The sequence below is a fragment of the Scyliorhinus torazame genome, chromosome 5 (genome assembly GCF_047496885.1).
Source record: "Scyliorhinus torazame isolate Kashiwa2021f chromosome 5, sScyTor2.1, whole genome shotgun sequence".
NCBI lineage: Eukaryota > Metazoa > Chordata > Chondrichthyes > Carcharhiniformes > Scyliorhinidae > Scyliorhinus > Scyliorhinus torazame.
The window spans coordinates 132084683-132112507 of record NC_092711.1 but is presented as its reverse complement, the minus strand read 5'-3'; the positions used below and the strand labels follow the sequence as shown (position 1 = coordinate 132112507).

Below are 27825 nucleotides of genomic sequence, written 5' to 3'. Positions count from 1 at the left end.
TCTATATGGACTTCAGTAAGGCCTTTGACAGGGTCCCTCATGGTAGACTAGTACAAAAGGTGAAGTCACACGGGATCAGGGGTGAGCTGGCAAGATGGATACAGAACTGGCTAGGTCATAGAAGGCAGAGAGTAGCAATGGAACGATGCTTTTCTAATTGGAGGGCTGTGACTAGTGGTGTTCCGCAGGGATCAGTGCTGGGACCTTTGCTGTTTGTAGTATATATAAATGATTTGGAGGAAAATGTAACTGGTCTGATTAGTAAGTTTGCAGCCGACATAAAGTTGGTGGAATTGCGGACAGCGATGAGGACTGTCAGAGGATACAGCAGGATTTAGATTGTTTGGAGACTTGGGCGGAGAGATGGCAGATGGAGTTTAATCCGGACAAATGTGAGGTAATGCATTTTGGAAGGTCTAATGCAGGTAGGGAATATACAGTGAATGGTAGAACCCTCAAGAGTATTGAAAGTCAGAGAGATCTAGGTCTATAGGTCCACAGGTCACTGAAAGGGGCAACACAGGTGGAGAAGGTAGTCAAGAAGGCATACGGCATGCTTGCCTTCATTGGCCGGGGCATTGAGTATAAGAATTGGCAAGTCATGTTGCAGCTGTATAGAACCTTAGTTAGGCCACACTTGGAGTATCGTGTTCAATTCTGGTTGCCACACTACCAGAAGGATGTGGAGGCTTTAGAGAGGGTGCAGAAGAGATTTACCAGAATGTTGCCTGGTATGGAGGGCATTAGCTATGAGGAGCGGTTGAATAAACTTGGTTTGTTCTCACTGGAACGACGGAGGTTGAGGGGCGACTTGATAGATGTCTACATAATTATGAGGGGCATAGACAGAGTGGATAGTCAGAGGCTTTTCCCCAGGGTAGAGGGGTCAATTACTCGGGGGCATAGGTTTAAGGTGCGAGGGGCAAGGTTTAGAGTAGATGTACGAGGCTACACAGAGGCTAGTGGGTGCCTGGAAATCGCTGCCGGAGGAGGTGGTGGAAGCAGGGACGATAGTGACGTTTAAGGGGCATCTTGACAAATACATGAATAGGATGGGAATAGAGGGATACGGACCCAGGAAGTGTAGAAGATTGTAGTTTAGTCGGGCAACATGGTTGGCACAGGCTTGGAGGGCCGAAGGGCCTGTTCCTGTGCTGAGGAACAAAGAACTTTTCTTTGTTCTTTTGTTGTTCTTGTTCTTCTGGGCAGCATGGTGGTGCAGTGGTTAGCACTGCTGCCTCACGGCGCTGAGGTCCCAGGTTCGATCCCGGCTCTGGGTCACTGTCCGTGTGGAGTTTGCACATTCTCCCCGTGTCTGCGTGGGTTTCGCCCCCACAACCCAAAAGATGTGCAGGGTAGGTGGATTGGCCACGCTAAATTGCCCCTTCATTGGAAAAATGAATTGGGTACTCTAAATTTTTTTTTTTCTTAAAGTCTCCAATCTGAAACGCACATTCTGTTTCCCTCCCCAAAGATACTGTTTGACCTGCTGAGCGTTTCCACCATTTTATGTTTTGAGGTGATTTTCAGCATTTGCGGTATCTTATTTTCTAATAAAATAATCTTTATTGTCACAATTAGGCTGACATTAACACTGCAATGAAGTTACTGTGAAAATCCCCCAGTCGCCACATTCCGGAGCCTGTCCGGGTCACAGAGGGAGAATTCAGAATGTCCAATTCACCCAACAGCACGTCTTTCGGGACTTGTGGGAGGAAGCCGGAGCACCCGGAGGAAACCCACGCAGACACGGGGAGAACGTGCAGACTCCGCACGGTCAGTGACCCAAGCAGAATTCAACTCGGGACCCTGTCGCTGGGAAGCAACAGTGCTGACCACTGTCTACCGTGATCAGTTTCCTCTCACTTACCGTTCCCTGTTTAACTGTTTAAAGGTGAAGAAGGAGTTTTTAAAGAATGAGACACAGTAACCGTCACCCTGTTCAACATGAAACTGTTAATTCCTCATCACTAAAATTTTAAACAGGCTTTCTCAAGGAAAGTAAAGGTGATAATCAGTACCCTGGGGAAATTAGTGTGAATCCACCCACCCCGGACAGAGGGGACCTGTTCCCCCCCCCCCCCACCGGACAGAGGCGAACTGTCCACCCCACCCCGGACAGAGGGGAACAGACCATCCACCCCCCATCACCCCGGACAGAGGGGAACTGACCACCCCCCCCACCCCGGACAGAGGGGAACTGACCCCCCCCCCCACCCCCCGGACAGTGGGGAACTGACCCTCCCCACCCCAGACAGAGGGGAACTGACCATCCCCCCCACCCCGGACAGAGGGGAACTGACCCCCCACCCACCCGGACAGAGGGGAACTGACCATTCCCCTCACCCCCCCAGACAGAGGGGAACTGACACCCCCCCTGCCCCCCCGGACAGGGGGGAACTGACTGCCCCCCCCCACCCCGGTCAGAGGAGAACTGACTCCCCCCCCGGACAGAGGGGAACTGACTCCCCCCCCCGGACAGAGGGGAACTGACCGTCGTCCCCACCCCGGACAGAGGGGAACTGACCATCCCCCCGGACAGAGAGGAACTGACACCCCCCCCCCTCCCCCCCGGACAGAAGGGAACTGACCACCCCCCACCCCCACCGGACAGGGAACTGACCATCCCCCCCCACCCCCGGACAGAGGGGAACTGACCCCCCCCCCACCCCCCGGGCAGAGGAGAACTGACCATCCCCGCACCCCCTGGACAGAGGGGAACTGACCATCCCCCCGGACAGAGGGGAACTGACCGCCCCCCCCCTGGACAGAGGGGAACTGACCATCCCCCCGGACGGAGGGGAACTGACCACCCCCCACCCCCCCGGACAGGGAACTGACCATCCCCCACGGACAGAGGGGAACTGACCACCCCCCCCGGACAGAGGGGAACTGACCCCCCCAGGACAGAGGGGAACTGACCACCCCCCTCCCCGGACAGAGGGGAAACTGCCGGCAGAGGGAACTGACCTACCCACCCCCCGGACAGAGGGGAACTGAACCCCCCCCCCCCCCCCCCCCCCCCCACCGGACAGAGGGGAACCGACCCTCCCCCTCTCCCCACCACCCCCCCCGGACAGAGGGAAACTGACCACTCCACCATGGACAGAGGGGAACTGACCCCCCCCTCCGGACAGACGGGAACTGACACCCCCCCCCCCACCCCCGGACAGAGGGAACTGACCACCCCCCACCCCCCGGACAAGGAACTGACCATCGCCCCACCCCGGACAGAGGGAACTGACGATCCCCCCCCCCCCCCAGACAGAGGGGAACAGACCACCCCCCCCGGCAGAGTGGAACTGACAACCCCCCCCGGACAGAGGGGAACTGACCCCCCCAGGGACAGAGGGGAACTGACCACCCCCCCCCTCCCCGGACAGAGGGGAACTGACCCCACCCGCCCCCCGGACAGAGAGGAACTGACCCCCCCCCCCCCACCGGACAGAGGGGAACCGACCCTCGCCACCCCCCCGGACAGAGGGAACTGACCACTCCCCCACGGACAGAGGGGAACTGACCCCCCCTCCGGACAGAGGGGAACTGACCCCCACCCCCACCCTGGACAGAGGGGAACTGACCCTCCCCTACCCCCCTCCCGGACAGAGGGGAACTGACCATTCCCCAGGACAGAGGGAAACTGCCCACCCCCCACCACCCCGGACAGAGGGGAACTGACCAACCCCCCGGACAGAGGGGAACTGACCACCCTCCCCCCCCCGGACAGAGGGGAACTGACCCTCCTCCCCCCCTCCCCCCGGACAGAGGGAAACTGACCATCCCCCCTCCACCCCGGACAGAGGGGAACTGACCACCACCCCCCCCCCGGACAGAGAGGAACTGACCACCCCCCCGACCCCGGAAAGAGGGGAACTGACCACCCCCCTGACAGAGGGTAACTGACCACCCCCCTGACAGAGGGGAACTGACCACCCCGCTCTGGACAGAGGGGAACTGACCTTCACCCCCCCCCCACCCCGGACAGAGGGAACTGCCCACCCCCCCAGCCCCTGACAGAGGGGAACTGACCACCCCCCCGGACAGAGGGGAACTGCCCACCCCCCCAGCCCCCTGACAGAGGGGATCTGACCACCCCCCCTGGACAGAGGGGAACTGACCATCCCCCCCCGGACAGACGGGAACTGACCCTCCCCCCCCCCCCCCCGGACAGAGGGGAACTGACCACCCCCCCGGACAGAGGGGAACTGACCCTCCCCCCCCAGGAAAGAGGGGAACTGACCTTCCCCCCCACCCAACCCCGGACAGAGGGGAACTGACCATCGCCCCCCCAGGACAGAGGGAACTGACCCCCCTCCCCCGGACAGAGGGGAACTGACCCCACCCGCCCCCCCGGACAGAGGGGAACTGAACCCACCCCCACCGGACAGAGGGGAACCGACCCTCCCCCTCTCCCCCACCCCCCCCCCCCCCCGGACAGAGGGAAACTGACCACTCCACCACGGACAGAGGGGAACTGACCCCCCCTCCGGACAGACGGGAACTGACACCCCCCCCCCCGGACAAAGGGGAACTGACCACCCCCCACCCCCCCCGGACAGGGAACTGACCATCGCCCCACCCCGGACAGAGGGGAACTGACGATCCCCCCCCCAGACAGAGGGGAACAGACCACCCCCCCCCCCCGGGCAGAGGGGAACTGACCACCCCCGCCCCCCCCCGGACAGAGGGGAACTGACCACCCCCCCCCCGGACAGAGGGGAACTGACCCCCCCCCCAGGACAGAGGGGAACTGACCACCCCCCCTCCCCGGACAGTGGGGAACTGACCCCACCCGCCCCCCGGACAGAGAGGAACTGAGCCCCCCCCCCACCGGACAGAGGGGAACCGACCCTCCCCACCCCCCCGGACAGAGGGGAACTGACCACTCCCCCACGGACAGAGGGGAACTGACCCCCCCCCCCACCGGACAGAGGGGAACCGACCCTCCCCACCCCCCCGGACAGAGGGGAACTGACCCCCCTCTGGACAGAGGGGAACTGACCCCCACCCTGGACAGAGGGGAACTGACCCCCCCCTACCCCCCTCCCGGACAGAGGGGAACTGACCACTCCCCCAGGACAGAGGGTAACTGCCCACCCCCCCCCCGGACAGAGGGGAACTGACCAACCCCCCGGACAGAGGGGAACTGACCACCAACCCCCCCCGGACAGAGAGGAACTGACCACCCCCCCCCCGACCCCGGACAGAGGGGAACTGACCACCCCGCCCTGGACAGAGGGGAACTGACCTTCCCCCCCCCCCCACCCCGGACAGAGGGGAACTGCCCACCCCCCCAGCCCCCTGACAGAGGGGAACTGACCACCCCCCTGGACAGAGGGGAACTGACCATCCCCCCCCCTGGACAGACGGGAACTGACCCTCCCCCTCCCCCCCCCCTGGACAGAGGGGAACTGACCACCCCCCCGGACAGAGGGGAACTGACCACCCCCCCGGACAAAGGGGAACTGACCACCCCCCGGACAGAGGGGAACTGACCACCCCCCCGGACAGAGGGGAACTGACCCCCCCCAGACAGAGGGGAACTGACCATTCCCCCCCCTCGGACCGGACAGAGGGTAACTGACCACCCCCCCCGGACAGAGGGAAACTGACCCCCCCCACCCCGGACAGAGGGGAACTGACCCCACCCGCCCCCCCCGGACAGAGGGGAACTGAACCCCCCCCCCCGCATCGGACAGAGGGGAACCGACCCTCCCCCTCTCCCCACCCCCCCCCCCCGGACAGAGGGAAACTGACCACTCCACCACGGACAGAGGGGAACTGACCCCCCCTCCGGACAGACGGGAACTGACACCCCCCCCCCGGACAAAGGGGAACTGACCACCCCCCACCCCCCCGGACAGGGAACTGACCATCGCCCCACCCCGGACAGAGGGGAACAGACCACCCCCCCCCCGGGCAGAGGGGAACTGACTCCCCCCACCCCGGTCAGAGGGGAACTGACTCCCACCCCCCGGTCAGAGGGGAACTGACCATCCCCCCGGACAGAGGGGAACTGACACCCCCCCCCCCCCCGGACAGGAGGGAACTGACCACCCCCCACCCCCACCGGACAGGGAACTGACCATCCCCCCCCCACCCCGGACAGAGGGGAACTGACCCCCCCCCCGGGCAGAGGAGAACTGACCACCCCCGCCCCCCCTGGACAGAGGGGAACTGACCATCCCCCCGGACAGAGGGGAACTGACCACCCCCGCCCCCCCTGGACAGAGGGGAACTGACCATCCCCCCGGACAGAGGGGAACTGACCACCCCCCCCCCCCGGACAGGGAACTGACCATCCCCCCCCCCCCCCGGACAGAGGGGAACTGACCACTCCACCACGGACAGAGGGGAACTGACCCCCCCTCCGGACAGACGGGAACTGACACCCCCCCCCCGGACAGAGGGGAACTGACCACCCCCCACCCCCCCGGACAAGGAACTGACCATCGCCCTTCCCCGGACAGAGGGGAACTGACGATCCCCTCCCCCAGACAGAGGGGAACAGACCACCCCCCCCCCCGGGCAGAGGGGAACTGACCACCCCCACACCCCCCCGGACAGAGGGGAACTGACCACCCCCCCCCCCCCGGACAGAGGGGAACTGACCCCCCCCAGGACGGAGGGAACTGACCACCCTCCCTCCCCGGACAGAGGCGAACTGACCCCACCCGCCCCCCGGACAGAGAGGAACTGACCCCCCCCCCCCACCGGACAGAGGGGAACCGACCCTCCCCACCCCCCCGGACAGAGGGGAACTGACCACTCCCCCACGGACAGAGGGGAACTGACCCCCTCCGGACAGAGGGGAACTGACCCCCACCCCCACCCTGGACAGAGGGGAACTGACCCCCCCCTACCCCCCTCCCGGACAGAGGGGAACTGACCATTCCCCCAGGACAGAGGGTAACTGCCCACCCCCCCCCGGACAGAGGGGAACTGACCATCCCCCCGGACAGAGGGGAACTGACCACCCTCCCCCCCCCGGACAGAGGGGAACTGACCCCCCTCTCCCCCGGACAGAGGGAAACTGACCATCCCCCTCCACCCCGGACAGAGGGGAACTGACCCCCCCCCCCCCCCCCCCCCCCGGACAGAGAGGAACTGACCACCCCCCCCCGACCCCGGACAGAGGGGAACTGACCACCCCCCTGACAGAGGGTAACTGACCACCCCCCTGACAGAGGGGAACTGCCCACCCCTCCCCCCCCCGGACAGAGGGGAACTGACCACCCCGCCCTGGACAGAGGGGAACTGACCTTTCCCTCCCTCCCCACCCCGGACAGAGGGGAACTGCCCACCCCCCCAGCCCCCTGGACAGAGGGGAACTGACCCCCCCCCCCCCTGGACAGACGGGAACTGACCCTCCCCCCTCCCCCCCCTGGACAGAGGGGAACTGACCACCCCCCCGGACAGAGGGGAACTGACCACCCCCCGGACAAAGGGGAACTGACCACCCCCCGGACAGAGGGGAACTGACCACCCCCCCGGACAGAGGGGAACTGACCCCCCCCTGGACAGAGGGGAACTGACCATTCCCCCCCACACCGGACAGAGGGTAACTGACCACCCCCCCCGGACAGAGGGGAACTGACCCTCCCCCCCCAGGAAAGAGGGGAACTGACCTTCCCCCCCACCCAACCCCGGACAGAGGGGAACTGACCATCGCCCCCCCGGACAGAGGGGAACTGACCCCCCTCCCCGGACAGAGGGAAACTGACCCCCCCATCCCGGAGAGAGGGGAACTGACCCCACCCGCCCCCCCGATCAGAGGGGAACTGAACCCCCCCCCCCCACCGGACAGAGGGGAACCGACCCTCCCCCTCTCCCCACCCCCCCCCCCCCCCGGACAGAGGGAAACTGACCACTCCACCACGGACAGAGGGGAACTGACCCCCCCTCCGGACAGACGGGAACTGACCCCCCCCCCCCCCGGACAAAGGGGAACTGACCAGCCCCCACCCCCCGGACAGGGAACTGACCATCGCCCCACCCCGGACAGAGGGGAACTGACGATCCCCCCCCCCAGACAGAGGGGAACAGACCACCCCCCCTCGGGCAGAGGGGAACTGACCACCCCCGCCCCCCCCGGACAGAGGGGAACTGACCACCCCCCCCCCCGGACAGAGGGGAACTGACCCCCCCAGGACAGAGGGGAACTGACCACCCCCCCCTCCCCGGACAGAGGGGAACTGACCCCACCCGCTCCCCGGACAGAGAGGAACTGACCCCCCCCCCTCACCGGACAGAGGGGAACTGACCCTCCCCACCCTCCCGGACAGAGAGGAACTGACCACTCCCCCACAGACAGAGGGGAACTGACCCCCCTCCGGACAGAGGGGAACTGACCCCCACCCCCACCCTGGACAGAGGGGAACTGACCCCCCCTACCCCCTCCCGGACAGAGGGGAACTGACCATTCCCCCAGGACAGAGGGTAACTGCCCACCCCCCCCCCCCCCCCGGACAGAGGGGAACTGACCATCCCCCCGGACAGAGGGGAACTGACCACCCTCCCCCCCGGACAGAGGGGAACTGACCCCCCTCCCCCCCCCTCCCCCAGACAGAGGGAAACTGACCATCCCCCTCCACCCCGGACAGAGGGGAACTGACCACCACCCCCCCCCCCCCCCGGACAGAGAGGAACTGACCACCCCCCCCCGACCCCGGACAGAGGGGAACTGACCACCCCCCTGACAGAGGGGAACTGACCACCCCGCCCTGGACAGAGGGGAACTGACCTTCCCCCCCCCCCACCCCGGACAGAGGGGAACTGACCACCCCCCCTGGACAGACGGGAACTGACCCTCCCCCCTCCCCCCCCCCTGGACAGAGGGGAACTCACCACCCCCCCGGACAGAGGGGAACTGACCACCCCCCCGGACAGAGGGGAACTGACCACCCCCCCCGGACAGAGGGGAACTGACCATTCACCCCCCCACACCGGACAGAGGGTAACTGACCACCCCCCCCGGACAGAGGGGAACTGACCCTCCCCCCCCCAGGAAAGAGGGGAACTGACCTTCCCCCCCACCCAACCCCGGACAGAGGGGAACTGACCATCGCCCCCCCCGGACAGAGGGGAACTGGCCCCCCTCCCCCGGACAGAGGGAAACTGACCCCCTCACCCCGGACAGAGGGGAACTGACCATCCCCCTGACAGAGGGGAACTGACCCTCCTCCCCCGGACAGAGGGAAACTGACCATCCCCCTCCACCCCAGACAGAGGGGAACTGACCACCACCCCCCCCCGGACAGAGGGGAACTGACCACCCCCCATTGACAGAGGGGAACTGACCCCCCCCGGACAGAGGGGAACTGACCGCCCCCCCCCCCGGGCAGAGGGGAACTGACCCCACCCGCCCCCCGGACAGAGAGGAACTGACCCCCCCCCTCACCGGACAGAGGGGAACTGACCCTCCCCACCCTCCCGGACAGAGGGGAACTGACCACTCCCCCACAGACAGAGGGGAACTGACCCCCCTCCGGACAGAGGGGAACTGACCCCCACCCCCACCCTGGACAGAGGGGAACTGACCCCCCCCTACCCCCTCCCGGACAGAGGGGAACTGACCATTCCCCCAGGACAGAGGGTAACTGCCCACCCCCCCCCCCCCACCCCGGACAGAGGGGAACTGACCATCCCCCCGGACAGAGGGGAACTGACCACCCTCCCCCCCCCCCCCGGACAGAGGGGAACTGACCCCCCTCCCCCCCCTCCCCCGGACAGAGGGAAACTGACCATCCCCCTCCACCCCGGACAGAGGGGAACTGACCACCACCCCCCCCCCCCCCCGGACAGAGAGGAACTGACCACCCCCCCCCCCCACCCCCCCCCCCTCCCGACCCCGGACAGAGGGGAACTGACCACCCCCCTGACAGAGGGTAACTGACCACCCCCCTGACAGAGGGGAACTGACCACCCCGCCCTGGACAGAGGGGAACTGACCTTACCCCCCCACCCCGGACAGAGGGGAACTGCCCACCCCCCCTGGACAGACGGGAACTGACCCTCCCCCCTCCCCCCCCCCCCCTGGACAGAGGGGAACTGACCACCCCCCCGGACAGAGGGGAACTGACCACCCCCCCAGACAAAGGGGAACTGACCACCCCCCCGGACAGACGGGAACTGACCACCCCCCCGGACAGAGGGGAACTGACCATTCCCCCCCCCACACCGGACAGAGGTAGCTGACCACCCCCCGGACAGAGGGGAACTGACCCTCCCCCCCCCCCCCCCCAGGAAAGAGGGGAACTGACCTTCCCCCCCACCCAACCCCGGACAGAGGGGAACTGACCATCGCCCCCCCCCGGACAGAGGGGAACTGACCCCCCTCCCCCGGACAGAGGGAAACTGACCCCCCCACCCCGGACAGAGGGGAACTGACCACCCCCCTGACAGAGGGGAACTGACCCTCCTCCCCCGGACAGAGGGAAACTGACCATCCCCCTCCACCCCAGACAGAGGGGAACTGACCACCACCCCCCCCGGACAGAGGGGAACTGACCACCCCCCACTGATAGAGGGGAACTGACCTCCCCCCCGGACAGAGGGGAACTGACAGCCCCCCCCCCCCCCTGGGCAGAGGGGAACTGCCCCCCCCCCCCCCCGGGCAGAAGGGAACTGACACCTCCCCCTTCCCGGACAGAGGTGAACTGGCCACCCCCGGACAGAAGGGAACTGACCCCCCCCAGACAGAGAGGAACTGACCCCCCCCACCCCGGACAGAGGGGAACTGACCATACCCCCCCCACCCCGGACAGAGGGGAACTGACACCCCCCCCCCCCCCGCCCGGGGAGAGGAGAACTGACCCCCTCACCCCGGACAGAGGGGAACTGACCACCCCCCCCCCCCGGACAGAGGGGAACTGACCACCCCCCTCCGGACAGAGGGGAACTTGACCCCCCCTGGACAGAGGGGAACTGACCACACACCCCCGGACAGAGGGGAACTGACCACCCCCCCCCCGGACAGAGGGGAACTGACCCCCCCCCGGACAGAGGGGAACTGACCACCCCCCACCGACAGAGGGGAACTGACCACCCCCCCCCCCCGGACCGAGGGGAACTGACCACCCCCCCCCCCCCGGACAGAGGGGAACTGACCCCCACCCCCAGACAGAGGGGAACTGACCACCACCCCCCCGGACAGAGGGGAACTGACCACCCCCTCCGGACAGAGGGGAACTGACCCCCCCCTCCGGACAGAGGGGAACTGACCCCCCCCGCCGGACAGAGGGGAACTGACACCCCCACCCCCCGGACAGAGGGGAACTGACCCCCCCCCCCAGACAGAGGGGAACTGACCCCCCCCCACCCTGGACAGAGGGGAACTGACCCCCCCCCACCCCGGACAGAGGGGAACTGACCATTCCCCCCCACCCCGGACAGAGGGGAACTGACCATTCCCCCCCACCCCGGACAGAGGGGAACTGACACCGCCCCCCCCCCCCCGGAGAGAGGGGAACTGACCACCCCCCCCCCGGACAGAGGGGAACTGACCACCCCCCCCCCGGACAGAGGGGAACTGACTCCCCCCCCGACAGAGGGGAACTGACCACCTCCCCCCCCCCCCCCGGACAGAGGGGAACTGACCACCCCCCTGGACAGAGGGGAACTGACCCTCCCCCCCCAGGAAAGAGGGGAACTGACCTTCCCCCCCACCCAACCCCGGACAGAGGGGAACTGACCATCGCCCCCCCCGGACAGAGGGGAACTGACCCCCCTCCCCCGGACAGAGGGAAACTGACCCCCCCACCCCGGACAGAGGGGAACTGACCACCCCCCTGACAGAGGGGAACTGACCCTCCTCCCCCGGACAGAGGGAAACTGACCATCCCCCTCCACCCCGGACAGAGGGGAACTGACCACCACCCCCCCCGGACAGAGGGGAACTGACCACCCCCCACTGACAGAGGGGAACTGACCACCCCCCACTGACAGAGGGGAACTGACCCCCCCCCGGACAGAGGGGAACTGGGAACTGACCACCCCCCACTGACAGAGGGGAACTGACCCCCCCCCGGACAGAGGGGAACTGACCGCCCCCCCCCCCCCGGGCAGAGGGGAACTGCCCCCCCCCCCCGGGCAGAAGGGAACTGACACCTCCCCCCCCCCGACAGGAGGGGAACTGGCCACCCCGGACAGAGGGGAACTGACCCCCCCCCCCCCCAGACAGAGGGGAACTGACCCCCCCCACCCCGGACAGAGGGGAAACTGACCATACCCCCCCACCCCCGGACAGAGGGGAACTGACACCCCCCCCCCGCCTGGGGAGAGGAGAACTGACCCCCTCACCCCCGGACAGAGGGGAACTGACCACCCCCCCCCCCCCGGACAGAGGGGAACTGACAACACCCCTCCGGACAGAGGGGAACTTGACCCCCCCCCGGACAGAGGGGAACTGACCACACACACCCGGACAGAGGGGAACTGACCACCCCCCCCCGGACAGAGGGGAACTGACCCCCCCCGGACAGAGGGGAACTGACCACCCCCCACCGACAGAGGGGAACTGACCACCCTCCCCCCGGACCGAGGGGAACTGACCACCCCCCCCCCCCCCCCGGACAGAGGGGAACTGACCACCACCCCCCCCGGACAGAGGGGAACTGACCACCCCCCCGGACAGAGGGGAACTGACCCCCCCCCCCGGACAGAGGGGAACTGACCCCCCCCCGCCGGACAGAGGGGAACTGACACCCCCACCCCCCGGACAGAGGGGAACTGACCCCCCCCCCCCAGACAGAGGGGAACTGACCCCCCCACCCTGGACAGAGGGGAACTGACCCCCCCCACCCCGGACAGAGTGGAACTGACCATTCCCCCCCACCCCGGACAGAGGGGAACTGACCATTCCCCCCCACCCCGGACAGAGGGGAACTGACACCCCCCCCCCCCGGAGAGAGGGGAACTGACCACCCCCCCCCCCCGGACAGAGGGGAACTGACCACCCCCCCCCCCCGGACAGAGGGGAACTGACTCCCCCCCCGACAGAGGGGAACTGACCACCTCTCCCCCCCCCCCCCCGGACCGAGGGGAACTGACCACCCCCCCCCCCCGGACAGAGGGGAACTGACCACCACCCCCCCGGACAGAGGGGAACTGACCACCCCCCCCGGAGAGAGGGGAACTGACCCCCCCCCCCCGGACAGAGGGGAACTGACCCCCCCCCGCCGGACAGAGGGGAACTGACACCCCCACCCCCCGGACAGAGGGGAACTGACCCCCCCCCCCCCAGACAGAGGGGAACTGACCCCCCCACCCTGGACAGAGGGGAACTGACCCCCCCTCCACCCCCGACAGAGTGGAACTGGACCATTGCCCCCCACCCCCGGACAGAGGGGAACTGACCATTCCCCCCCACCCCGGACAGAGGGGAACTGACACTCCCCCCCCCCGGAGAGAGGGGAACTGACCACCCCCCCCCCCGGACAGAGGGGAACTGACCACCCCCCCCCCCCCCGGACAGAGGGGAACTGACTCCCCCCCCCGACAGAGGGGAACTGACCACCTCCCCCCCCCCCCCCCCGGACAGAGGGGAACTGACCACCCCCCTGGACAGAGGGGAACTGACCCCCCCCCGGACAGAGGGGAACTGACCCCCCCCCCCCAGACAGAGGAGAACTGACCCCCCCCCCCCCCCACCCCGGACAGAGGGGAACTGACCATCCCCCCCCACCCCGGACAGAGGGGAACTGACCCCCCCCCCCCACCCGGAGAGAGGGGAACTGACCCCCCACCACCCCGGACAGAGGGGAACTGACCACCCCCTCCCGGACAGATGGGAACTGACCCCCCCCCCCCCCCAGACAGAGGAGAACTGACCCCACCCCCCCCACCCCGGACAGAGGGGAACTGACCATCCCCCCACCCCGGACAGAGGGGAACTGACACCCCCCCCCCCACACCCGGAGAGAGGGGAACTGACCCCCCACCATCCCGGACAGAGGGGAACTGACCACCCCCTCCCGGACAGATGGGAACTGACCCCCCCCCCCCGGACAGAGGGGAACTGACCCCCCCCCCAGACAGAGGAGAACTGACCCCCCCCCACCCCGGACAGAGGGGAACTGACCCCCCCCACCCCGGACAGAGGGGAACTGACCCCCCCCCACCCCGGACAGAGGGGAACTGACCCCCCCCCCACCCCGGACAGAGGGGGAACTGACACCCCCCCCCCCCCCCCGGACAGAGGGGAACTGACCCCACCCCCAGACAGAGGAGAACTGACCCCCCCCTCCACCCCGGACAGAGGGGAACTGACCCCCCCACCCCGGACAGAGGGGAACTGACCATCCCACCCCGGACAGAGGGGAACTGACACCCCACCCCACCCCGGACAGAGGAGAACTGACCCCCCCACCCGGACAGAGGAGAACTGACCCCCCCACCCCGGACAGAGGGGAACTGACCCTCCCCACCCCCGGACAGGAGGGGAACTGACCATCCCCCCCCACCCCGGACAGAGGGGAACTGACCCCCCCCCCCACCCCGGACAGAGGGGAACTGACCATCCCCCCCCACCCCCGGACAGAGGGGAACTGACACCCCCCCCCCGCCCGGGGAGAGGAGAACTGACCCCCCCACCCCGGACAGAGGGGAACTGACCCCCCCCCCCGGACAGGGGGGGAACCCAACCACCCCCCCCCCCCGGACAGGGGGGAACTGACCCCCCGCCGGACAGAGGGGAACTGACCCCCCGCCGGACAGAGAGGAACTGACCCCCCCCCGGGCAGAGGGGAACTGACCCCCCCCCAGACAGAGGGGAACTGACCCCCCCCCCGGACAGAGGGGAACTGACCCCCCCCCCGGACAGAGGGGAACTGACCCCCACCCCCCCCGGACAGAGGGGAACTGACCCCCCCCCGGACAAAGGGGAACTGACCCCCCCCCCCCCGGACAGAGGGGAACTGACCCCCACCACCCCCGGACAGCGGGGAAGTGACCCCCCTCCCGGACAGCGGGGAAGTGACCCCCCCCCGGACAGAGGGGAACTGGACCCACCCCCCCCCCGGACAGAGGGGAACTGACCCCCCCCCCCGGACAGAGGGGAACTGACCCCCCCCCCCCCCCGGACAGAGGGGAACTGACCCCCCCCCCCCCCCGGACAGAGGGGAACTGACCCCCCCCCCGGACAGGGGGGAACTGACCCCCCCCCGGACAGAGGGGAACTGACCCCCACCCCCCCTGGGACAGAGGGGAAGTGACCCCCCCCCTCCCGGACAGGCGGGGAAGTGACCCCCCCCCCCCTCCCGGACAGCGGGGAAGTGACCCCCCCCCCCCCAGACAGAGGGGAAGTGACCCCCCCCCCCCGGACAGAGGGGAACTGACCACCCCCCCCCACCCCCCGGACCGAGGGGAACTGACCACCCCCCCCCCCGGACAGAGGGGAACTGACCACCACCCCCCCGGACAGAGGGGAACTGACCACCCCCCCCCGGAGAGAGGGGAACTGACCCCCCCCCGCCGGACAGAGGGGAACTGACACCCCCACCCCCCGGACAGAGGGGAACTGACCCCCCCCCCCCCCAGACAGAGGGGAACTGACCCCCCCCACCCTGGACAGAGGGGAACTGACCCCCCCCACCCCGGACAGAGTGGAACTGACCATTGCCCCCCACCCCGGACAGAGGGGAACTGACCATTCCCCCCCACCCCGGACAGAGGGGAACTGACACTCCCCCCCCCCCCCCGGAGAGAGGGGAACTGACCACCCCCCCCCCCCGGACAGAGAGGAACTGACCACCCCCCCCCCCCCCGGACAGAGGGGAACTGACCTCCCCCCCCCCGACAGAGGGGAACTGACCACCTCCCTGGACAGAGGGGAACTGACCCCCCCAGGACAGAGGGGAACTGACCCCCCCCCCCCCCCCAGACAGAGGAGAACTGACCCCCCCCCCCACCCCGGACAGAGGGGAACTGACCATCCCCCCCACCCCGGACAGAGGGGAACTGACCCCCCCCCCCCCCACCCGGAGAGAGGGGAACTGACCCCCCACCACCCCGGACAGAGGGGAACTGACCACCCCCCTCCCGGACAGATGGGAACTGACCCCCCCCCCCCCTCCCGTACAGAGGGGAACTGACCCCCCCCCCCAGACAGAGGAGAACTGACCCCCCCCACCCCGGACAGAGGGGAACTGACCCCCCCCACCCCGGACAGAGGGGAACTGACCCCCCCCCCACCCCGGACAGAGGGGAACTGACACCCCCCCCCCCCGGACAGAGGGGAACTGACCCCACCCCCAGACAGAGGAGAACTGACCCCCCCTCACCCCGGACAGAGGGGAACTGACCCCCCCACCCCGGACAGAGGGGAACTGACCATCCCACCCCGGACAGAGGGGAACTGACACCCCACCCCACCCCGGACAGAGGAGAACTGACCCCCCCACCCCGGACAGAGGAGAACTGACCCCCCCACCCCGGACAGAGGGGAACTGACCCCCCCCCACCCGCGGACAGAGGGGAACTGACCATCCCCCCCCACCCCGGACAGAGGGGAACTGACCCCCCCCACCCCGGACAGAGGGGAACTGACCATCCCCCCCCACACCGGACAGAGGGGAACTGACACCCCCCCCCCGCCCGGGGAGAGGAGAACTGACCCCCCCACCCCGGACAGAGGGGAACTGACCCCCCCCCCGGACAGGGGCGAACCGACCACACCCCCCCCCGGACAGGGGGGGAACTGACCCCCCGCCGGACAGAGGGGAACTGACCCCCCGCCGGACAGAGAGGAACTGACCCCCCCCCCGGGCAGAGGGGAACTGACCCCCCCCCCAGACAGAGGGGAACTGACCCCCCCCCCCCCCGGACAGAGGGGAACTGACCCCCCCCCCCCCGGACAGAGGGGAACTGACCCCCACCCCCCCCGGACAGAGGGGAACTGACCCCCCCCGGACAGAGGGGAACTGACCCCCCCCGGACAGAGGGGAACTGACCACCCCCCACCGACAGAGGGGAACTGACCACCCCCCCCCCGGACCGAGGGGAACTGACCACCCCCCCCCCCGGACAGAGGGGAACTGACCACCACCCCCCCGGACAGAGGGGAACTGACCACCCCCCCGGACAGAGGGGAACTGACCCCCCCCCCCGGACAGAGGGGAACTGACCCCCCCCCCACCGGACAGAGGGGAACTGACACCCCCCACCCCCCGGACAGAGGGGAACTGACCCCCCCCCCCCAGACAGAGGGGAACTGACCCCCCCACCCTGGACAGAGGGGAACTGACCCCCCCCCACCCCGGACAGAGTGGAACTGACCATTCCCCCCCACCCCGGACAGAGGGGAACTGACCATTCCCCCCCACCCCGGACAGAGGGGAACTGACACCCCCCCCCCCCGGAGAGAGGGGAACTGACCACCCCCCCCGGACAGAGGGGAACTGACCCCCCCCCCCCCCCAGACAGAGGAGAACTGACCCCCCCCCCCACCCCGGACAGAGGGGAACTGACCATCCCCCCCACCCCGGACAGAGGGGAACTGACACCCCCCCCCCCACCCGGAGAGAGGGGAACTGACCCCCCACCACCCCGGACAGAGGGGAACTGACCACCCCCTCCCGGACAGATGGGAACTGACCCCCCCCCCCCGGACAGAGGGGAACTGACCCCCCCCCCCCAGACAGAGGAGAACTGACCCCCCCCACCCCGGACAGAGGGGAACTGACCCCCCCCACCCCGGACAGAGGGGAACTGACCCCCCCCCACCCCGGACAGAGGGGACCTGACACCCCCCCCCCCGGACAGAGGGGAACTGACCCCACCCCCAGACAGAGGAGAACTGACCCCCCCTCTCACCCCGGACAGAGGGGAACTGACCATTCCCCCCCACCCCGGACAGAGGGGAACTGACACCCCCCCCCCCCCCGGAGAGAGGGGAACTGACCCCCCCCCCCCCGGACAGAGGGGAACTGACCCCCCCCCCCCCCCCCCAGACAGAGGAGAACTGACCCCCCCCCCCCACCCCGGACAGAGGGGAACTGACCATCCCCCCCACCCCGGACAGAGGGGAACTGACACCCCCCCCCCCACCCGGAGAGAGGGGAACTGACCCCCCACCACCCCGGACAGAGGGGAACTGACCACCCCCTCCCGGACAGATGGGAACTGACCCCCCCCCCCGGACAGAGGGGAACTGACCCCCCCCCAGACAGAGGAGAACTGACCCCCCCCACCCCGGACAGAGGGGAACTGACCCCCCCCACCCCGGACAGAGGGGAACTGACCCCCCCCCACCCCGGACAGAGGGGACCTGACACCCCCCCCCCGGACAGAGGGGAACTGACCCCACCCCCAGACAGAGGAGAACTGACCCCCCTCTCACGCCGGACAGAGGGGAACTGACCATCCCACCCCGGACAGAGGGGAACTGACACCCCACCCCACCCCGGACAGAGGAGAACTGACCCCCCCACCCCGGACAGAGGAGAACTGACCCCCCCACCCCGGACAGAGGGGCACTGACCCCCCCCACCCCGGACAGAGGGGAACTGACCATCCCCCCCCACCCCGGACAGAGGGGAACTGACCATCCCCCCCCACCCCGGACAGAGGGGAACTGACCCCCCCCACCCCGGACAGAGGGGAACTGACCATCCCCCCCCACCCCGGACAGGGGGGAACCGACCACCCCCCCCCGGACAGGGGGGAACTGACCCCCCGCCGGACAGAGGGGAACTGACCCCTCGCCGGACAGAGAGGAACTGACCCCCACCCCGGGCAGAGGGGAACTGACCCCCCCCAGACAGAGGGGAACTGACCCCCCCCCCCGGACAGAGGGGAACTGACCCCCCCCCGGACAGAGGGGAACTGACCCCCACCCCCCCCGGACAGAGGGGAACTGACCCCCCCCCGGACAGAGGGGAACTGACCCCCCCCCCCGGACAGAGGGGAACTGACCCCCACCCCCCCCGGACAGCGGGGAAGTGACCCCCCCCTCCCGGACAGCGGGGAAGTGACCCCCCCCCCCCCGGACAGAGGGGAACTGCCCCCCCCCCCCCCGGACAGAGGGGAACTGAACCCCCCCCCCCCCCCGGACAGAGGGGAACTGACCCCCCCCCCCCCCCGGACAGAGGGGAACTGACCCCCACCCCGGACAGAGGGGAAGTGACCCCCCCCCCCCGGACAGAGGGGAACTGACCCCCACCCCCCCCGGACAGAGGGGAACTGACCCCCACCCCCCCCGGACAGAGGGGAACTGACCCCCCCACCCCGGACAGAGGGGAACTGACCCCCCCACCCCGGACAGAGGGGAACTGACCCCCCCCCCCGGACAGAGGGGAACTGACCCCCCCCCCCCCGGACAGAGGGGAACTGACCCCCCCCCCCGGACAGAGGGGAACTGACCCCCACCCCCCCCGGACAGAGGGGAACTGACCCCCAGCCCCCCCCGGACAGAGGGGAAGTGACCCCCCCACCCCCGGACAGAGGGGAACTGACCCCCACCCCCCCCGGACAGAGGGGAACTGACCCCCACCCCCCCTGGACAGAGGGGAACTGACCCCCACCCCCCCCGGACAGAGGGGAACTGACCCCCACACCCCCCGGACTGAGGGGAACTGACCCCCACCCCCCCCGGACAGAGGGGAACTGACCCCCACCCCCCCCGGACAGAGGGGAACTGACCCCCACCCCCCCCGGACAGAGGGGAACTGACCCCCACCCCCCCCCGGACAGAGGGGAACTGACCCCCACCCCCCCCCGGACAGAGGGGAACTGACCCCCACCCCCCCCCGGACAGAGGGGAACTGACCCCCACCCCCCCCCCGGACAGAGGGGAACTGACCCCCACCCCCCCCCCGGACAGAGGGGAACTGACCCCCACCCCCCCCCCCGGACAGAGGGGAACTGACCCCCACCCCCCCCCGGACAGAGGGGAACTGACCCCCACCCCCCCCCCGGACAGAGGGGAACTGACCCCCACCCCCCCCCCCGGACAGAGGGGAACTGACCCCCACCCCCCCCCCGGACAGAGGGGAACTGACCCCCACCCCCCCCCCGGACAGAGGGGAACTGACCCCCACCCCCCCCCCCGGACAGAGGGGAACTGACCCCCACCCCCCCCCCCCCCCGGACAGAGGGGAACTGACCCCCCCCCCCGGACAGAGGGGAACTGACCCCCACCCCCTCCCCCCGGACAGAGGGGAACTGACCCCCACCCCCACCCCCCCCCCCCGGACAGAGGGGAACTGACCCCCACCCCCCCCGTACAGAGGGGAAGTGACCCCCCCCCCACCCCGGACAGAGGGGAAGTGACCCCCCCCCCCGGACAGAGGGGAACTGACCCCCACCCCCCCCGGACAGAGGGGAAGTGACCATCCATCTCCACCTCTTATTCCCAAACACTAAATGTTGCCAAAGATCAGCAAGTCAGCTGAGCCTGTGGCCAGGTCACAATGTGGTACTGTCACAATGCCCTTGGAGTGATTGGCGGCGGCTCCGGACCAATAGGAATGGAGGGGGCGGGTCTGGAGGAACGAGCGGGAGCAGCTGGTCCTCCAACCAATGGGAGAGAATGAGGGGGCGGGGCTCGGTTGTGACTGAAGCATGCGCAGCATGAACAATGGCGGTGGACAGTGGTTTTTTGGTCGGATCCACACGAGGCTAAGGTTGGCGTAGCGGAGGGAAGGATGGATCCGACGGGTGGGGTGGGTGGGTGGGTGGGAGGCTTTGTAAATATGTTCTGTAAGGTCTAAACCGGGAAAAGACCTTGTCCGGTCCCCTGAACGGGGACGGTGCTACCCAACTATTGGCGAGGGGTAACAGCCGCCATTTTTATCGGGGGCAATAAACCCCATGGGGTATGCGCCGCCGCCATCTTTGTAGGGGGCGACGTGTGAATGCTTGGGAGGAGCTTGTTCCCTATTGTTCAGAATGGAGCCAACTTGTCCATCAAACTGCATTAGTCTTTGAGTCCCAAAGTCTTATTGATGAGGCAGAAAAGGAAAAGAAAATAAATCCTGCTTTCCAGATCCCAATACCTCATGGGATGTCCTGTCCTGTGTGTCCAAGGGCTTGCGACTCTGTTCAGTCACATGAAGACACACATGGCAGAAACGCATGACCCTGAGTAGACGTCATCCTCGAATCGAGGGAGACAAGGGGAAAAGTGCAGCGGCGAGCCTGAGCGGTCATCCTGGACCAGGGAGCAGGAGGAGAGAACATTGTGAATTTCTATCCTGGACTGACAGTGACGGATTTTGGAATCTTATTTTTACAGGGGGTTAGAAGGGGAGGATTTATACACAGCAAAATCAAACCAAGAGAAATGTTTGTCTCTTCTGAATTTTTATCCTGGACTGATAGTGATGACAGCACGGTAGCATTGTGGATAGCACAATTGCTTCACAGCTCCAGGGTCCCAGGTTCGATTCCGGCTTGGGTCACTGTCTGTGCGGAGTCTGCACATTCTCCCCGTGTGTGTGCGTGGGTTTCCTCCGGGTGCTCCGGTTTCCTCCCACAGTCCAAAGATGTGCAGGTTAGGTGGATTGGCTATGATAAATTGCCCTTAGTGTCCAAAATTGCCCTTAGTGTTGGGTGGGGTTACTGGGTTATGGGGATAGGGTAGAGGTGTTGACCTTGGGTAGGATGCTCTTTCCAAGAGCCGGTGCAGACTTGATGGGCCGAATGTCCTCCTTCTGCGCTGTAAATTCTATGATATGATATGATGACGTGTCCACTTCTTTTACAGTATTAAAAGAGGATTTGCAGGCAGGAAACCCAAGCCAAATCTCACATCAAGAACCTGATCCTGTTGCACGATTCACCAGGAGCTGGACATCACTAGATTGTAAGCTTTGAGTTCCAGATCATTATCACTTGCTGCGTAACTCAGTTCTACCACACATCACCCCCCCCCCCCCCCCCCCCAGATCTTGCCCAAATCGTCTCACAATCAGCTAAGGTGAACAGCATTTTTTAATCTGCCTTATCTGAATTTATCATAAACTTGTACATCCTCTATCAAATCTCCCCTCCACCCTAGTTTCTCCAACCTAACATTGCAACTATAATCCCTCATCCCTGGAACCATTCTGGTAAATCTCCTCGGCACCGTCTCAAGGAGCCACACATCCTTCATACTGTGTGGCGATCACTGGTTTGTACCGTCCCAGATGTTCGGTCTTCCTGCCTGTGATGTCGTCACGCACCCACAATTGCGCGGTGACATCACCCCCGCTCCCCGGGGATTTCCTCAACTGGGAGATTTTTCTCTGACTCCAGAGCTTCTGAAATCTTTCCAACTGCAGCCTCCAGCGGGAGAGTTTAAAATTCAAAACAGTGAAATTGTTTCACAGGTGAGTATCGTTGAGCATTCAATTTCTGTTTGAAAATATTTCCAGCATTTTCTCTCAGATTTCCAGCAGCTGTGGTATTTTGCTATTTTATGCTGGAGTTTTCCCAATTATTATGATCCCAAACCAGAGCCCAACAGTGGCTAGGATACTGGACAGAAACCCCAATATTTTATTTTAATTTTGTAAGACTGGGAGGAAAGGGTACTTCACTCCAGGAGTGATTTCACACTGAAATAGGGATATGGTCTATTAAAATAAACATTATTAATGATATATATTACTCTTTTTTAACATCATAAAGACAGTAGCTTTCAATTACTCATTAAACAAGGAAACAATCCTATCTTTATCTCCACTCAAACAACACCCATCTCAGGTCACAATCCACTTTTAAACACAGTTAGCAGACCCAAGAATACTTGATGTCTAGGATTAACCATTTTGAGAGAGAGATCCTCCAGGAAACAGCTTCTTGCTTGTTTGAAACTACTGTTTAATCTGCCAGCCTTTTCAGAAACCTTGATGGGGAACTTGGAGGTCGCATACACCTTTCACCCTGATCCTTCCAGAAGGTGGAGGCCTTGGGATATTCTGTCAAAGATCTGGTCAAGCTGTGAGTACGTAGAATCCCTCCCCATTTTGCCCTGCCTCTCCCACCTCTCTCCTCTCCTAGTTTCCAAAGTCTTGTGTGGATCCAGATTGGGTGGCAGATTCCCTTCCCTGAAGGACTTTGGTGAACCAGTTGGGTTTTTATGACAATCCAGCAACTTTCATGTCACCTTTTCCCAGTGCCGGCCCCACAAATGACCAGCTTCATTCAGCTCAATTTCACAACCTGCCTCTGTGTTTTTGTGTGTTCTCTCTCAATCCCTTTTTTCTGTTCAAATCAATTTCACAGGGAATTAGAAGGGAGGGTTTGCAGTCGGGGGAACTGGAAACCAAGCATCACATCAGGATCTGACAAGAGTCACTTGATTCATCAGGACCTGAATATCATCAGCCTTTGAACATGGAAGCAAATGGCGCTGTTCACCCTCGGGAGAAACCGTGGAAATGTGAGGACTGTGGGAAGGGATTCAGTTACCCATCGGAGCTGGAAATTCATTGGCGCCGCCACACTGGGGAGAGGCCGTTCACCTGCTCCGCATGTGGGAAGGGATTCTCTCGGTCGTCCCACCTGCTGACACACCAGCGAGTTCACAGTGGGGAGAGGCCGTTCACCTGCGCTCTGTGTGGGAAGGGATTCACTCAGTCATCCGACTTGCTCACACACCAGCGGGTTCACACCGGGGAGAAGCCGTTCATCTGCTCCGAGTGTGGGAAGGGATTCACTTGGTCATCCCACCTGCTGAGACACCAGCGCGCTCACATTGGCAAACGACAGCTCGCCTGCTCCGAGTGTGGGAAGGGATTCAGCAATTCATCCAACCTAATACGACACCAGCGAGTTCACACTGAGGAGAGAGCTTTTAAATGCCCAGAATGTGGGAAATGCTATAAACGTTCCAAGAATCTGATGCTCCATCAGCTTGTTCACACTGGCGAGAGACCGTTCAGGTGCTCTCACTGCGGAACTGGGTTCGCGCGATCGGCTCAACTCTCTGTACACCAGCAAATTCATACTGGGGAGAGGCCGTTCACCTGTCCACACCCCCAATGCGGTAAGGGATTTGCTTATGCATCCCGTTTGATGGCACACCGGCGAATTCACACTGATGAGAGACCTTTTAAATGCCCAGACTGCGGGAAGTGCTATAAAAGTTCTGGAGAACTGATGTCCCATCAACGTGTTCACACTGACGAGAGACCGTTCAGGTGCTCTGACTGTGGAACTGGGTTCAGACGATCATCTGAACTCCTTGTGCACCAGCGGGTTCACACCGGGGAGAGGCCGTTCACCTGCTCTGTGTGTGGGAAGGGGTTCACCCAGCTGTCCCACCTGCTGACACACCAGCGAGTTCACACCGGGCAGAGGCCGTTCACCTGCTCTGAGTGTGGGAAAGGATTCACTCAGTCATCCAACCTGCTGACACACCAGCGAGTTCATGAATGAGTACAGAGAGGGGATTTTGCTGTTAACCACATTGAGGACAACCAATTTCGTTGGGATTGGTTTCTGGTGATGTTACAAGGGTTAATACGTGTTGAAACATTTTAATATCTCGAACACAAGTTAATTCCTTTTTGAAGTCTTCTCCCTCCCCCATCTCATCTGCCCTCACCTCCAACAACAAGTGTGAGGAGCTCTTGGAGCTTCTTTGTTACTGAGATTGAGACAATCTGATCAGCTGCCTCTGCTGCTTCCCTCCCTTCCACTAGCCCACCGGAACAAACTGTCTCTTAAAGTTGCCCCATTGTCCAAACACTGAACACTCCAGTTTCTCCATTGTCTTCTGTCGCGCCCTGTCAGAGCTCATCTTGTCCATGAGACCTGCCTTCTCCTCCCTTGACCCTATTCACATAAACCGCTGAGCACCCAACTTCCCTGCGTTCGCTGACATTGTTAACTATTTTCTCTTTCTGGTTTTGGCATTGTTGTCATGAACCACGCTGATGGCACCTGCGAGGGTATCCCAATTTGTTACAAAGGTTCGTAGGGGGGTATCGTTTTGCTTTTGGAATGGAAGGAGGAGTCGCGTGGAACCCCAGTGAGAATAAGCAGCCCAGTCATTATTAAAGACTATTTATTAAATTAAAGAAAAGACAAATACACTCAAAAAGGACAATTAAATATATGAATCACTAAAAATACACACAGTTTATGTAGGAATTGTGATCCCTGAACTCCGTAACATTTCTCCTTTCCCACACAGCATCCAAATTAAATAAATCTATAAGTCAAATCCATATTATATTCTCACACAATACATGGCGGATGATCAAGTCTCTGGGAAACATCTTTTCCTGGTCCAGGAAAGATTTTTAAACTTCCTACCCGAAGATTTCTGTACTACCTTGGCTCCAGGACTGGCGGCACAGTAGCACAGTGGTTAGCACTGTTGCTTCACAGCACCAGGGACCCGGGTTCGATTCCGGCTTGGGTCACTGTCTGTGCAGAGTCTGCACGTTCTCCCCGTGTCTGCGTAGGTTTCCTCCGGGTGCTCCGGTTTCCTCCCACAAGTCCCGAATGACGTGCTGTTAGGTGAATTGGACATTCTGAACTTTCCCTCAGTGTACCTGAACAGGTGCTGGAGTGTGGTGACTAGGGGATTTTCACAGTAACTTCATTGCAGTGTTAATGTAAGCCTACTTGTGACACTAATAAATATTGTGATTATTATTATTAAATTGGACATTCTGAATTCTCGCTCAGTGTACCCGAACAGGCGCCGACTAGGGGATTTTCACAGCAACTTCAATGCAGTGTTAATGTAAGCCTACTTGTGACACTAATAAAGATTATTATTATTCAGGCCTAGATTCCTGGCTCGTGAGTTGTGGACTGCCCTCTCAGGCTGTTAGATATAAACTGGCCAGCTTACTTCTGAGGGTGCTGGCAATTATGCCATTTTTATTTTGTTCTGTGATTCTTCATGCTGTGTATTTGGCTGTGTGCATCTCTCAAAATCCTTGACTCTAGAAATTTGCATGCGTATACCTCCACAGACGTTTAGGTAAGCTGTTTCTACTAATAGGGCAATTTACACAAGTCCCGAAAGACGTGCCGTGAGGTAATTTGGACATTCTGAATTCTCCCTCTGTGTACCTGAACAGACGCCGGAATGTGGCGACTAGGGGCTTTTCACAGTAACTTCATTGCAGTGTTAATGTAAGCCTACTTGTGACAGTAAAGATTATTATTATTCCAGATGTTTCTGTCTAAATACCTGCTAATCTCATTACCGAGAAAGTCACATCTCACCGTGCCTTTTAAATGCTGGCTACTGCTGTCGCTAAGCAGATTTCTACTTGTTGTTGGGCGGGTTGCATTCTGCTGAGGGGAAAGATGGCTAAGATTATGCCGTGAGGCGTGATTGTAAAAGAGGATAATGGCTAACATTGTGCTGTGAGGCATGATGGCGAAAGAGGACAACTCCCTCTCGGCAGAATGAATTTTGTGGGTACAGACAGAACAAAATCTTGCAACTGGACATTTTGCTGAAAACACTTTGTTTTGGAACAGCGAGAACAGGACTCTCACAAGGATAAATACGGCCTGTGAGCCTCAGGATTGTTTATATCAATGAACTACAAGCTAAAACATAGAATAGCGGGGACCTCGGAGATTCAACAGCGACAACGCTGAGACCAATATTCACAAGACAAGACCTTGAATATCAGAGATTACAGTGCACGCCCTCCAGAGAAAGCCTGGCCAAGTTCTCGCCACCTGGTAGTATATTTTAGTTCAATCTGTGTGTCTTGAAACCTATGTAACTATTTAAATGAGCGCACAACCGAAGTCTTAAAGCAAGTTATATAAAGTTGTATTTAAAAGTAAAATCAAGCTTGCAGTATCAATTTGTCTGTGTCGTCAGTTGATGCCAGCAGAGAACACCAACAATCCTATTATGCCTTGTACAAGTTGTGTTACCAGGTAGATCCATGACACATCATCCCTTTTTGTTTAAATGAAGTGTCTTAATATGAAAGACATTCCATTTCTCAACCCTTTTCTTATTAGTTCTATCTTATTAAACATGACAAATTCAAGAGCATGCATTAACACATGATGCCCCATGAAAACTCACACCCTGGATGGCACAGTGGTTAGCACTGCCGCCTCACGGCGCCGAAGTCCCAGGTTCGATCCCGGCCCCGGGTCACTGTCTGTGTGGAGTTTGCACATTCTCCCCGTGTCTGCGTGGGTTTCACCCCCACAACCCAAAGATGTGCAGGGTAGGTGGATTGGCCACGCTAAATTGCCCCTTTAATTGGAAAAAATGAATTGGGTACTCTAAAATTTATTTAAAAAACAAGAAAATTTACATCCACTGTTCCAAAAGTCTATTTTATACTCAGGATAAAGCGGCCACCGTGACCTTTCTCTCCCGGACGCAAGAAAGATTTTTAAATTAAATTGTTGCAAAAGCAAATACCATTGCAATAACCGGGCTTTCCGATCCTGAAATCTCTGCAGTAATTTTGAAAAGTTGTGGTCCGTATATATGATTGTCTGCTGGGTTGTTGGAAACATGGATTTTAAAATGTTGTAACGCCAGTACCAGGCTTAATGTCTCAATGGTCGTCTACTTCTGCTGGTAATGATTTAATTTCCTTGAGAACTATCCCACCGGCTTCTCAAGGCCAGGTTTGTCTTCTTGCACTAATACGGCTCCTTCACCAATGTCCCTCGCATCCACCTCCAGTTTAAACTGCTTCTCATAATTGGGTGCTGCTAACACTGGGTTTGTGGTGAACACGGATTTTAAACGGTTGATTGCCGTTCGACAGTCCGCTGTCCAGCTAAAGTGCTTGCTCTCCTTCCAGTGCTCTGTGATCTCTTACCACACTGCTACAGTTTGGAATAAACGTACGACAGAATTCGCTCACGCCCAGAAATCTTAAAATCTCT

At 63.0% G+C, this 27825-nt stretch overlaps 3 protein-coding genes across 5 annotated transcripts in view; 2 read left to right on the top strand and 1 right to left on the bottom strand.

Annotated features, from left to right (window-relative positions):
* Positions 1 to 27825, top strand: part of LOC140417920 (uncharacterized) — a 365440-nt gene that overhangs the window by 77486 nt on the left and 260129 nt on the right. The gene's annotated exons all lie outside the window — the stretch shown is intronic.
* Positions 1 to 27825, bottom strand: part of LOC140419806 (uncharacterized) — an 85680-nt gene that overhangs the window by 13550 nt on the left and 44305 nt on the right. The window lies entirely within an intron of this gene.
* Positions 1767 to 26767, top strand: LOC140419799 (uncharacterized). 3 transcript variants are annotated; one of them, XM_072503807.1, is made up of 4 exons: positions 20549 to 20621; positions 21704 to 21802; positions 22816 to 22923; positions 23209 to 26767. In XM_072503807.1, exon 4 carries the CDS (start codon positions 23320 to 23322, stop codon positions 24361 to 24363), a length of 1044 nt encoding a protein of 347 aa, XP_072359908.1. In that variant the 5' UTR covers positions 20549 to 20621; positions 21704 to 21802; positions 22816 to 22923; positions 23209 to 23319; the 3' UTR covers positions 24364 to 26767. The 3 variants fall into 3 exon arrangements, with proteins under 3 accessions (XP_072359907.1, XP_072359908.1, XP_072359906.1); XM_072503806.1 differs by lacking the exons at positions 20549 to 20621; positions 22816 to 22923 and adding an exon at positions 1767 to 1894; XM_072503805.1 differs by lacking the exon at positions 22816 to 22923.